The sequence below is a fragment of the Erigeron canadensis genome, chromosome 3, assembly GCF_010389155.1.
Source record: "Erigeron canadensis isolate Cc75 chromosome 3, C_canadensis_v1, whole genome shotgun sequence".
In the NCBI taxonomy this organism is placed as follows: domain Eukaryota; kingdom Viridiplantae; phylum Streptophyta; class Magnoliopsida; order Asterales; family Asteraceae; genus Erigeron; species Erigeron canadensis.
Window position 1 is genome coordinate 46950583 of NC_057763.1, and position 14124 is coordinate 46964706.

Genomic DNA, 14124 nt, shown 5'->3' on the forward strand with positions numbered 1-14124 from the left:
TCTTATTAAGAAGCTAGAGTTTACACCATTTTACAAAAATGCTCATTATCCTTTTAGTCATGTTATTAGGCATATTTATCGATATCCATTTGGGAGCTGATACTAAATTAGACAAGTACTTACTACTTTGGACATGAGTGAATTTGATGTGGGAATGAAAAAGAGCATTGTATTTCTTAAACACTATTTCTTACATACATATAGTGATATAGATAGGTAGTACATGTGCTTTATCATTAACCATTGCAGAACTCAGAAGGATATTAATTATAAGGGGGTTTACATGTTATGAATTAGTCATTAATATATATTATGACCAAGTCCAAATCTGGGGTTGGCTTTAATAATTGAGTTTAACATGTATGGTGTTGACAAATTAATTCAACTGTTATTTAAGCCAGTGTTCAAGCTATAAATCATAAAACCATATAGTTAAAAAAAAACAAACAAGAATTCAAAGAAAATGGAGAAGTTTGCATTATGCACAATGCTGTTTACAATGGCATGGTTTGGTTATGTAGAAAGTGTCAATGTGGGGTTTGGATGCTCGGAAGAAGATAACTCAACTGTGAATGCTGTCTACCGATCAAATCTTAGAACCCTTTTAGATTCATTAGCTAGAAACGTGCCATTTCAAGACGGGTTTTTCTATAATGCTAGTGTTGGGAATGCTTCTGATGATCGAGTTTATGGTCTGGCATGGTGTCGAGGGGATGTTTCGCCTGACACATGCTCCGAGTGTTTGAGCATGACTATTAGCGTACCTTTAGAAGACTGCCCCGAAAGCAAAGACTTGGTGTTGTGGTATGATACGTGTAGCTTAAGGTTCAAGAACATGAGTTTCTTTGGCGAGCTTTGGAATAGCTCGTCGTCAGCAGGTTATGGTAATAATAATAGACTTGATGACCCTTCGGTGTTTTCAAAAGGGTTCTCAATGATGGAAAGTTTAGCAAGGAGTGTTTCTATTGCACCGTTGATGTTTGATAGTAGGGTTATAGATGTTGGAAAGCTGGATGGGAAGAGGTACGGGATGGGGCAGTGTAGTCGAGATCTGAGCAAATTAGATTGTCAAAATTGCTTGGAGGGGCTTCTAACAACTCATAAGACATTCATATTGAATCAAACATGGTGGGAAATGCTGAGTGTGAGTTGTGGTATGTGGTATGATGATGATGCTAGTTTTAGAAACAACAATACATGGTTGACTCCCGGAACGGATGCTTCTGCAGGTACGCATAGCTTTCTTAAGTTTCCTTTCCGATTTTTATATAGCGTACTAGTGTACTGGTATCTTGATAGTTAATTAACCATGATTTAAAAATATATTATAGTGTATAGTAACTATTAGATCGGTTATTGTGTGTTGGTAACTTATTATAATGCACAAATTAGTAACATGATACACGTGACAACCCATATGAGCTATCACGTGAAAGTTTTTGATTGATCGGCGCCCATTATTGTTACTTAATTATTAGTACATGATTTAAATGTTGTTATCAAGTTCTTAACACACAATATTCAAACTCGTGCACACTATAACCTTTCGACTATTAATTAACGGAAATATGCATGCATGCAGGGCCGACTACTCCTGGTCCAGATGCTTCAGGTACAACCTTTTTAAATTGTCCTTTCAGTTTTAAAATAGGGTGAAGTATCTTAAAATGTAACCAACTATAATCAAATATCTAAGTAAAATTTTCAGACATTGTATGTTGACAACTTGGTAAATTTTTAATCATGTAACATTGTATACGTGATAACCCATATGAGTTGTCACGCACGTGCAAGTTTTTGACTGGTTGAGTATATGATTTGAACATTTTTACCAAGTTATCAACATACAATATCCAAAACTTTAGTTAATACCTATTGTAAACATTTGGTCATCGGTAATTACAATTTATTTTTTAAAATAATAATTAATGGAAACATGGCACGCAGGATGTGGAGAAAGATGGTACAACGGAGAGATGATGTTGGCTTTCATAGCATTATTTGTTATGTTATATTGAGTTCCTTGAAGATGTAAACCACGTAAAGATGGATTATCTTATGTTCTGTTTTGTTTGTTAATATCCTATCAATAAGCATTTAAATATTTTCATATGCTGCAAAATTCATAGATGCAGTTATACACATATCATATAGAGATTGATATTTTACAAAACTGCCCTTTTGATTTTTAAAGTAAGTTTATCGAAAAATTGTGCAGTAACTGCATCCAACTTAAGCCCTTTCATATATGTGAAGCGATACACAATTGTTATTGCAGTAGTTTTTTTTGTACGTGATGCCTTTGTATTCCTTAAGCACTGACATTTACTTAAATATAATATACATCAAAAACTATGATAAGTACAAAAAGAAAAGTAGTGTATGTTCACCTTAATTAATTCTAATTCAACGTACTTCAGCATTAAAGTATATTATCACATAATCCTTATCCCTTAATTCGTAAGAAAAATATTAGTATCAAAGAGTCCTTATCCCTTATTGGCTTATTCACTAAACTTTTTACCAGATAGCGTTTTACTTCATTAAAATGATATATGTCCAAACATGGCATACACTAATATCACCCATAATGGAACACACTTGAAACTCTACTGATTATAACTGTACATATTTTGAAAGTTTATTAATTACTTAAATGGGTACATATTTGAAAGTGAACTATCTATAATGATAGATATATTTTGAAAAATTAGTACCTTTAAAAATCTGGTTTTTTTTCTATTGAGTACGTACATTATATAACTTTGGGACAAAAATAAAATTATGTTAAATTTTTTTTTTTCTCCAAGTGCTCTGTTATAGGGGATTTAAGTTCCTATGAATTAGTCATGCTGACAATTTCCAAGACTAGCTTTGACTTTATTAATTGAGATTAACACGTATGGTTTTCTATGTAATTTAATTGTTATTTAAAAGAAACTTTCAATCCATAATTCCATAAATAAACCGAATAGTAGGAACACAAAAAAAAAAAAAACAGACAAAAGATGGAGAAGTTAATATTATGCACAATAATGTTGATTGTAATAATGATCACTAATTGGTTTGGTTATGCAGACAGTCAACTCCATGTGGGTTCCGGATGTTCACAATCTGAGAACACAAATGTCAGTAATAATCCTGTCTACCAAGCAAACCTTAGAACCCTTTTAACTTCATTAGCTACAAACGTCCCTCTTAAAGACGGTTTCTTCTATAATGCTAGTGTTGGAAATACTTCAGATGACCGGGTTTATGGTCTGGCGTGGTGTCGAGGGGACGTTTCTCCTGACACATGCTCCGAGTGTTTGAACAACACCATTCGTGTACCTTTAGAAGAGTGCCCTGAAAGCAAAGGCTTGGTGTTATGGTATAATACGTGTAGTTTAAGGTTCAAGAACGAAAGTTTCTTTGGCGAGCTTTGGAATGAGTCGTCGTCAGCAACTTATGGTGGCAACGGGCTTGATGACCCTTCCGTGTTTTCTGCAGGGTTCTCGATGATGGAAAGTTTAGTCAGGAATGTTTCTAATAATGCACCAATATTAATGTTCTATTCCAGCCTTCTTGATTTTGGTGGTAGAGAGAGATACGGGTTGAGTCAGTGTAGCCGAGATTTGAGCAACTTGGATTGCCGAAATTGCTTGGAGGAGCTTCTAACGACTTATAAGACGTATGTGTTGAATCGGACGGGGTGGGAGATGCAAGGAATGAGTTGTGGCATGTGGTATGAGATGCGGGGGTTGAATCCGAGCCCGAATGCTTCCGGTACATCTTTCAAGCACAAAGTAGAGATGATCTTGGCTTTAGTAGCGTTTCTTGTGTTCTTTTGAAAATCGATCGAGTGATTTGTTTATGTTATGATTTGTCTGTATCAATCCAATAAAGTAATTATAAACATATACTCATATATGCTAATATAAAGGAAAGTATATATTCAAATACACGGTAGTTTGTTATTGTACTACTACTAGTATCGTAAAAATAAAAAGGACAGTGTTTGTAAATTACTATTATGAAATCTTACATACGGTTCATTTATTTTCCATTAATTAGTTATCAACACTTAATTCCACATATAACATTCGTGATTTTTACTTGTAATTTAACGTGATTAAACGTGACTAGTTGTAATTTAAATTCCCAACTTAGTGATTCATTATTGACCCGTTAATTTGACGTGTGTTATACTAGTTGAAAATTATATAGACGTGTTAATTGATTTCATGACGTGTGGTGACGTTTGATTAAACTAGAAAATTATAACCGGGTGATCTATGGGTTGACCCGTGGCCCATGAATCGCCACATTTGACCCTACCCTATCCAAACTCCACCCTATCCAACTCTTACACTTTCTCCACATTCTATCTCTCTTTCTCTCACTATACTAAATGCAAGACCATTTTTCTATCCCTCTTTCTCTCACTAAATTCTTGGATCATTAATTGTGATTCATGTTAGATTTGTAATAAATTCACCATCCTCCTCATCATTTAATCATCATATTAAAATTTGAAGTCAAAGGTGCAATAAATCTTCTTAAATAGCTCAAATTCAGGTTTTGATCTTGGAGGTGATTTTTGTAAGGTAAATCTAACTCAAAAAGCATCATTGTAAGTTTATAATTATGTTTCTAGTCATATACAAGTAATTTTTGGGTCAAAAGTCTAGTCAAAACGAAATTAGGGTTCCTAGTTAGTCAAATGGGTCAAAAATCGGGTCTTTCACTTGTTTATTAGAATGGGTCGAATTCTTGGTGTGGGTTATGATTTAAACCATGTTTTTAATCTAAAATAATCGGTTCCTAGTCACAATTCGAGTTCAAACTCATTAAGAGTCGAAATTAGGGTTCTTGGTTTAAAAATTACGTCAAAACGAAATTAATATAAAACTTATGTGATGGAGTGAAACTATAAAATGGATTAAGTTTAGTTATGTCCAGTTATGTTTAACAAAAGATCAATCGAGTTTCTGGACCCATCAAATCGACCTCATGGCATCAATTAGGGTTTTGAAACCTAAAAGTCAAAGTTGACTTTCTGGTCAACTCATGCTTGCCTAGAATTCCTTCTTCATTCCGTCCAGATTTTTGCTTGTTTGGAGCCCATCATAACTTATGCCCTGCCAGCCATCCTTTACGCTGGCTTGACCCCAGGTGGCGTCTTAAACGGCCTAGCCACCATATGAGACAGTGGCACCCTTCTCTCATTTTCGACCTTACGCTTAAAAGCTTCTGTTTACACTGCATTTTTGAAGACCATTCACTGAAAAATGACTTTCCAGGCCACCGTACCATACGGTAGTCTGACCGTATCTTACGCTAGGCCAAAACCCCAGCCATCGTCCAGTATGCCGACACTTGATTTTCATTACTTAAACTTACGAACTCATCAACTTTATGTTGACACGTTTTAGTACACTTTTCAGGTGAACAGGTAAACCAAAGGCGTATTGGATGATTTGATACATGCTATGATTGGACTTGGTCGGACTATTTTTGGAACTTAGACTATTCTTGGATTCGTGATTCATAATTCCCACTAATGGGTTATGCTTATGATCATTTACCATCTTTTGAACTACTATTATTTTGTAAACGTTTGATGGGCGTGCTCCTTATGCATTATTCTTGATCCGGTATTTGTAATGAATGATTTGTATGGATTGTCTAATCCTTTTATTGCATTTAGAGTTGCTTCTACTTAATTTTTATGTTGTTTTGTGCTTAGTATGTAACCCTCATGATTCCGTCTTGTTGGGGTATTACACCACACGTGGGTTGAACATGAAGAATGAAGATACAATTACCTTCGTAGTTATTATCACGAATCGTTGTTACGGTTCGTCAATCTCTTCCAAATCGTCCCTCTATCACATGTGCATAGTCCAAAGCTAAGTTTTATTAATAAACAGTTTTTTCTTCTAAAAAGACGAAGATTTCACAAATGGACTATATAAATTTCTAATTATAGGGAAAATAACCCATATATACTGGGAACACTATTAAAAGAAGCCAAACTCTTTTTTCATCTTTATTATTTCTTTCTTTTTAAAAGTATTTTATATACCATTCATAAATCACAAAAAAAAGACTTCCTCCGTCCCATATTAATTGTCCTATTTTGACTTTTTTAGTCTTTTTCTTTCAACTTTAACCGTAAATATTTTTGTTTGTATTATATAACACTTGATATAACGTATATGAATTGATTGAGTTTTACATCTACTTTTCATTGATATAACTTTCATCAACTAATATATAACACAAACAAAGATATTTACGGTTAAAGTCGGAAGAAAAAAGCTTGACCAGTTAAAATTGGACAATTAAAATGGGACGGAAAGAGTAATAGAAAGTGATCTCTACAAAAGTTTTTTTTCTTTCATAATAAATGTATATATTATATCGTGTAAAACTCTATAAAGCATAATATTTTATGTTGCTCGCCTCATTTTTAATCCATTTATCATTAGACTTCCAAGAGAATATGTCGGCCTTATGAAATGCATTACAGACAAGTTAGATGGGCCAGAAGTTTGGGCCTAAGTTAGATGGGCCCGAAGCCCCGAAGTTTTTTCCAAGATGAGTTGAAAAGCGAAGTGTTTTTCAAAATGAGTTGAAAAGCATATTTTGGTATTTATGTACAAACACTTATATATGATTTGTAGTTGAACTTATGTTTCACAAAACTAAGTTTTCATTGGTTGACTGTGGACAAATTGGCTTTAAACATCTTGTTTAAGATCGATATCATTACGCATATAATTACATTTGCAACCGATTATTCTAATGGATCCAAAACAATGTTACTATAATATTTACATTTTGGGAAATGCTAAACGCAGCCTGTAGGCTGCATTTAACGTGCATAAAAAGTTTATACATTTTATATTAAAAGTCCATCATTAAATTTTGTGGTAAGTGTACAACTATTTAATTCACCTAAACTACGTAAAGCGCTAAGGGTTACGTTTAGCAAAACCCTTAAATTTTATTCTGATTTATTTTTCTATTGTTAAACCAAACTTTTCGCATTTTCTGTTTCCAACATCTGATAACCTAACATCAGATAAAGGCAACCAAGTCAAAGTCTGTTTGATATGGCCACGTAAACCTGCTTTCTTTGACATTTTACTCATATCTATGTTCTCATTGGGACAAAAAATTATATCATGGTTTTTGTTCCTAACAACTACTCGTATATTACTTTTTGAAATAATTCTAAAGACGTAATAAGTTATTAGACAGTCATTCCTAACAAAAGTTATATCATGGTTTTTGTTCCTAACAACTATAGTTGATCCCTAAACGTCAAGCCAAGGTAACCTCGTTATAAGAATTTTGAGATTTATCAAGGAACTTCTACATTAAAGACATCATGTCTTCACTAAAGTACGCTAAAAGACAAAAAAAAAAGTGGGCCTAAATAAAAAATTTATCAGACTGTAAATTTCCATCAAGATGACATCACACAATTAGCAAGGACTACTTTTGTCCTTGCTGAAAGTTATTTTTCATGTAGTGACTCAAGTTAACATGAGTGTAATAGTTATTGGACACAGTCAGTGGCGGAGCTATGTGGTGGTCACGGATGGTTATGGCAACCGCACAATATTTATAAAACTCTATATTTTTAGTATTATTTTTATGTATTTATATAGTTTAAATGTAATTGACAACCCAGACTGATATAATTTAATTTGATAGTACAATTTTTCGTTTGTTAATATTATGAAAACTATTCGGCAACTCCGGAATATAAATCTCCGCCGCTGACACGGTCATTAAGGTTGTCATGTTTGTTGATAAAACTAGAAGGATATGTATGTATGTACCTTTTTCGTAGTTATAGTTTAAATAGGTAAGAATTATCTTGTTGATATTTTTCCTTATGTAAATAATGTAAAGAATGAAAATACACATAATTAAATTAAGTTTTAAAACCTTTTACCTAACTAGATTATGATGATTACACTTAGATGAGGATTTGAACACATGATCATTTAACTTTCCCAGGTTATGTTTGAAAGTGTAAATGAGGTTTTCTTTCATTTTTATGCATTTGACCAACTCTAAAGACCATTTCACCTTCTTTTATTAACAGCGAAATTAAAAAGACCAATTCAGTTGATTTAACATTTTCAAACCATATTTAACTAAATCAACACCATAATCATTTAGTCAAAAAAAAAAAAAAAAAACCAAAGGAAATGTATTCCCTGATCATCTTGGTTTTGTTTCTTACAATAATATGTAATTATAATAATATTCCAGCAACCGCACAAGAGGATTTCTGGGGACAATATTGCGGTGACTCCGGCAACTACACACGAAACTCTGCTTACCAACAAAACCTGGACGACGTCCTCTACTCGTTGACAGGTACAAACAACGGGTTTGGGTACTACAACTCCACGTCAGGACAAGCTGACGCAGCCGCCCTTTGTCGTGGAGACATCGAGCCAGAAACTTGTAGGCGATGTGTTGACGATGCTACTCGGAGGTTAAGACAAGTTTGTCCTGTTCAAACCGAGGCGGGCGGATGGTACGATGCGTGTCTGTTAAGCTACTGGAATCGTTCCACGGGTAGTTCTAGCCTTGCTTACCTTGGTTTTAACATAAATAATGTTTCGGATTCCGGTTTTGTTGAGTGGAATCGATCCGTCACGAACTTGATTGGAGTGCTGCGACCCGAGGCTGCAGGAGGCGGGTCGTTACGGAAATATGCCTCTGGGAACATGACAGTTTCGGGTTCGTCTATGACAATATATGGGATGATGCAGTGTACTCCTGATATGTCAAACACTGAATGCAATGATTGCTTAGGTGTTCGGATGAACATGATTCGACGATTCAATACAAGTGTGGGAGCAAGGAGTTACACGAATCGCTGTCTTATTCGGTATGAGACGTATCCGTTCTTCAATTCGACTTGGTTTCCAGCCCCGCCAGCACCTTCAGGCGAGTGGTGTTCTTTTTCCTCTTTATAATTAGCGACGCTAACCTCACACACGCCCGGACCTGACGTCCACCTATTTTGTACAGGAAATACAAAAAGCACCAATACAGGAGTCATCATAGGACCGATATCAGCAGTCGTAGCGGTGATCATTTTGGTCACTGCCTTTCTTATTATGCGACGACGCCAAAAACGGAAGCAAAAAGGTCAGCACCACTTTCCTTAAGAAGAGTAATTACAAGGAACACATATACTTACTTCACATATATATAGTTCAAACTTCAAAACAAAGGCAGGGTTGTGTTTTAGAACTAAAATTATTGATGTTTCCATTTTTTCTTTTCGTGTAGTCGTATGATTTATCCAATTGGTTGGATAGCCTTTGATCTAAACGATATCGATCATTAGTTTCCTATTGTATGTTAATTTGTCTTGAGATCAAAATATGGAAAAAGACATATGTAGTTTCTGTGCCATTTAGTTTCATCATTTCAAAAGCACTTGGTACACCTGCCTTCTGTTCCCTCCCCTGTTGTACATTTTGCCTGAATCGATCTATGCTATCAATTTGGTGAAACTTTAGTAGCGCATACACAAATTCAGGCCTTTAGGATTGTTTTTTTGAATTTATAAAGAACAGGAAACCGATATGCAATCTGAAAAACTTGTCAGTCACATTTGGGTCTATCTAATTGCTGACTTGAGCAGGGGATACAAAGTCCCATTTTGGTGTTCCAAGAAATTGACTTTTTCTAGGGATTGATGTTGAATAGGTCCATTGCTACCAGAGTCTGAAGTCGGTTTTCGTGATGGTTCACCCGAAGATAGTAAGCATGGAAGGGACGATGACGACACTGGAGAGATGAACTCATTTAATCTAGGTACCATACTACTTGCTACCAACAATTTCTCAATGGAGAGTAAGCTTGGAGAAGGTGGTTTTGGTCCTGTTTATAAGGTAATATTATAAATATGTCTCATGATCCATAAAATGTTCTTTCACTTGGCAATCTTGTTAATTTTATACGCTTATGGGCTGTTTTGCAGGGTAAACTACAGGATGGAAGAGATATTGCTGTAAAACGGCTATCCAGGAATTCTGGGCAAGGTCTGGTAGAGTTCAAGACCGAAGTTCAATTAATTATAAAGCTTCAACACAAGAATCTAGTTCGGCTTTTAGGTTACTGTGTTAAAGGATCTGAACGGCTTCTCATCTATGAGTTCATGGCTAACAACAGTCTCGACACATTCCTTTTTGGTTCGTCTTTGTCCCCTTATTACCATATATTCTTTGTTTTATTTGAAAGTTGAAACACCAATATTAATAGTTTCTGTAACAACCAAAACTTTTTTTCTCTAACAAAGTTTTATGTTAACAAATTTGTGCCACAGATGCTAACAAGTGTAAGGAATTGGACTGGGCTAAGCGCGCCACCATTGTAATTGGAATTGCAAAAGGTCTTCGGTACCTACACGAAGACTCACGCCTTAAGATTATTCATCGGGACATGAAATCAAGCAATATTCTTTTGGACAATGAAATGAACTCAAAAATTTCGGATTTTGGCACTGCTCGGATTTTTGGAGGCAATCAAATGGAAGCTGCCACCAATAGAATCGTCGGGACTTAGTAAGTTCACAAGATTAGTTAATTTCCTGATTCTAATGTAATTGTTAAGATATCATAACAAATGCTTCCAAGCGCTTAATTTTGGCCCCTTTAACAGCTAGTCTAGTATGTCGGTAACATGTTAACGATGAACTATAGCAACAGAATAAAATGCTTATTTAATGGCACATAATATCTTTTCAAACATGAACTTGCTTTGAAATTGTGACGATCCAACAAGGTTAAGTTTCTAAAATCGATAATCAATCATGATTGCAACAGTGGATATATGGCACCCGAATATGCAATGGAAGGTATATTCTCCACAAAATCAGACGTCTACAGTTTTGGCGTGTTGTTGTTAGAAATCGTTTCTGGACAACGAAACAACAGGTTCACTTACCAAGGCCAGCCACAAAATTTTCTCTCAACTGTAAGCAATGCATCTTCTCTGGAATATCTGTTATTATAGTATATAATTGTAATGTGTATATTATAAGCTTGATCCATTGACCCGTTTTGTAATAGCCCATTATAGCCCGCAATGTAATTATATATACTCAGGGCTAATGTAACATGAGGATTTGATTGAGGAAATACCGATTAACATTCTCTTCATTTTAAACAATCTTAATTACTCTGTTTATCATGAATTTAATTATCAACCTGTTAATACGCATGTTTGTTTACACAAGGCATGGCGCTTATGGAAAGAAAACAAAGGAGAGCAGTTGATAGATAATCGCATAACCCAGAACTTTCCCACTGGAGAAGCTCTTAAATGGATCAACATTGCGTTATTATGCGTCCAAGAAGACCCTCAAGACCGCCCAACCATGTCAACTGTTGTTTTCATGCTCGAAGGTCAATGGTCTGCGAACCTTCCAACCCCATCAGAACCACCATTGTCGTTTGCCAGATTTGCTGCCATTTCAGAACAGAGTACTACTACAACTACAGTTGATGATACTGTGAACCGCTCCATCAATCTAACCGGTTCCACCACCGCTTCTACCTAAAGATTGTAATATGTGAGTTGATGCCTAACTAATTTGTATGAGCAGGCGAACAAAATTTCATATTTGTTAGTCTGATGATTTTTGTTTTCTTCAATTTTATTCATTGGGTTAGGGTTGTTCCTGTATATATATGATCACCACTTGATTAATCATGTTTAACTGTTTAAGAGTCTTTTGCTGCATTCTCCTTTGATGCTTTTAATTAACAAATAATGACTCTTTTAAGAAATCAGTATGGTTACTAATAGCCGTCTCTAATTCAAGAGTGTGTGTAAAAGTATTTAAGTTAGGCTTTTTAGAACCCAATCCCTTCTTGTCTTCTTAGAGCCGGCTTTTAAGAAATAGTATTAATTAACTCCGAGTTCAATGGATATTCTTTTTTATTCTTCTGGTACAAGTTGTAAGCAAATAAGTCATTGTATGTCTTGAAATTTGCTTTAAATGCATGTCTTGTTAAAAAAAAAACACATTTAGGAGATTATTAATTAGTTATGATATTGTGAAGTTGTAAAATGACAATATTATAGTTTGTTTTTTATAAATACTTTTAGGAATCAATTTTATTATGAAGAAACATCAAAGATAAAATAGTATAGCGGATCTGGACAATTACTTAGAATAAGCTAAAACAATAATATCGATACTTATTTTGGAAACGAGAGAGATACTTCGTATAACTATTGTTTTGTTTTTTCGAAAGAAATATATATGCACGTATGTGGTTAATTAATTAGAGGTTGGTCAAATACTCGTATTAAAGGAAAATATATAGGACAAAATTTTGACTTTTATTAATTATTTTCACAATGATTTTCAATAAAAATAAATCTATTGTTATACTTGTTTTATTTTAATGGAAACCTAATTAACAAAAGTTAAACCAACATATATAGTTGAAGGTCATAATTTCCAAAATTTGATAACAAGAAAGGCCCAAACAAATTAGTTTATTCCTCAATGAAATCCCCTTTCATAATTATTGCATCAATCCTCATACAAATCATTCATTTCACAACAGCCCAATCAATATTATTCAACAACAAATACCCCATCATCCGATGCCAGTCAACCTTCAATAATATAACATTAACAACCGCCTACAAAACAAACATCATAACAGCCCTCACTTCCGTTACCTCCGCCGTTACATCAAACTACGGCTTTAAGAAAACCACTGTTGACGGCGAAAGCCCAAACAGGGTCACGGCTGCCGCAATCTGTCGCGGTGACATCGATTCCGAATCATGTAAAAAGTGTATAACTAACTCATCTATCACACTGACACAAAACTGTCCTAACCGGATCGAAGCGTTGGTATGGAACATGAACTGTAGTTTGCTATATTCAAACCGTACGCACACATCCACTTTTTATAACCGGCCTTATGGCAAGATTTTAAGCTATGTGAACGCGTCGTCGGATTTAATTGTTTATTATAAGGAGGCTTTGAGGGGTTTAGCTGCGAGGCTACGGATAGAAGCTGCTGGTGGAAACTCTTTACGCAAATTTGCCACGGGAGACGTGGTTTTTGGACAGCCGGCGGCTTTAGAAAGGATTTACGCTATGGTACAATGTACACCGGATTTGTCTTCGTTTGACTGTAATTCGTGCTTGTCGGTTGTGTTTAGAGAAGCTCAGGGATGTTGTGATGCTGATGTTGATGTTTCGGTTTATTATACGAGTTGTTTTATTCGGTATTCGAATAAGTCGTTTTATAATGATCCCCCGTTGATCTCATTGCCGTCTTCTGGTGCGTTCATTTCTTGATGTTACGTATTACTTCTTTTTTTTTTATATGTATGACATATTAGAATTTATTTTTATTATTATTATATTTAATTAAGTATATGATTACTTAGATAATAATCTGCCTGCCGGATTAGGTTGATCAATGGTCCACCTTTTCTCTGCTTATTTGACCCCTACTTTTAGATGACATGTAGAATTTTATACTTACACTAATTTCTTAATTTTAAGCATACTTTTAAAAATTATTTTTAATCATAATCATCATTAATTAATAATAGAAAAAATAAAAAGCTAAAAACTAAAATAATGAAAAAGAAAATAACAGTCGGCTAAACATTATCACATATTGCTCAATGTATATCTCTTAAAAAAAACTTAATGGATGACCATATATTCACAGAAGAAGAAAAAGATTCGGCAAAACATGATAACATGTTATTTTAATTTAAGTTAATTATTATTATAATTAATTTTAATACTTAATTTCATGTATATCTCTTAAAACTTAATGGATATATTTCTTTTTTACCAAGATACAAATTTACGTTTATAATAATCTCTCTATATAACTAAGAGATAATAGTTTTTTTGATTAGTTTACAATTATGGGAGAAAATTTTCATTATGTGTCATACTTGCATTAATTTTCTAATTTTAAGCATTCTTTTAAAAATGATTTTTTATCCTAATCATCATTAACTAATAATAAAAAAAATAAAAGTAAAAAGAAACTATATATGTAATAAATCTCTAAATGATCGGCTAATGGATATGTAGTATTATTTTAA

General features: G+C 34.2%; 4 protein-coding genes across 4 annotated transcripts; all 4 read left to right on the top strand.

Annotated features, from left to right (window-relative positions):
• The first annotated feature begins 463 nt into the window (after window positions 1-463).
• LOC122592260 (cysteine-rich repeat secretory protein 38-like) lies at window positions 464-2018 on the top strand. Its single transcript, XM_043764450.1, has 3 exons — window positions 464-1229; window positions 1583-1612; window positions 1948-2018. The coding sequence occupies exons 1-3, from the start codon at window positions 464-466 to the stop codon at window positions 2016-2018; spliced, it is 867 nt and encodes a 288-aa protein (XP_043620385.1).
• A 990-nt stretch (window positions 2019-3008) lies between these two features.
• On the top strand, window positions 3009-3849 carry LOC122592261 (cysteine-rich repeat secretory protein 38-like). Its single transcript, XM_043764451.1, has one exon. The coding sequence runs from the start codon at window positions 3009-3011 to the stop codon at window positions 3828-3830; it is 822 nt and encodes a 273-aa protein (XP_043620386.1). The 3' UTR covers window positions 3831-3849.
• Window positions 3850-8210: 4361 nt separating this feature from the next.
• On the top strand, window positions 8211-11628 carry LOC122592262 (cysteine-rich receptor-like protein kinase 6). The gene is made up of 6 exons (XM_043764452.1): window positions 8211-8961; window positions 9733-9917; window positions 10007-10217; window positions 10352-10589; window positions 10851-11001; window positions 11264-11628. Exons 1-6 carry the CDS (start codon window positions 8211-8213, stop codon window positions 11585-11587), a joined length of 1860 nt encoding a protein of 619 aa, XP_043620387.1. The 3' UTR covers window positions 11588-11628.
• An 897-nt stretch (window positions 11629-12525) lies between these two features.
• Window positions 12526-13354, top strand: LOC122592263 (cysteine-rich repeat secretory protein 38-like). Its single transcript, XM_043764453.1, has one exon. It carries the CDS (start codon window positions 12545-12547, stop codon window positions 13352-13354), a length of 810 nt encoding a protein of 269 aa, XP_043620388.1. The 5' UTR covers window positions 12526-12544.
• Window positions 13355-14124: the final 770 nt, after the last annotated feature.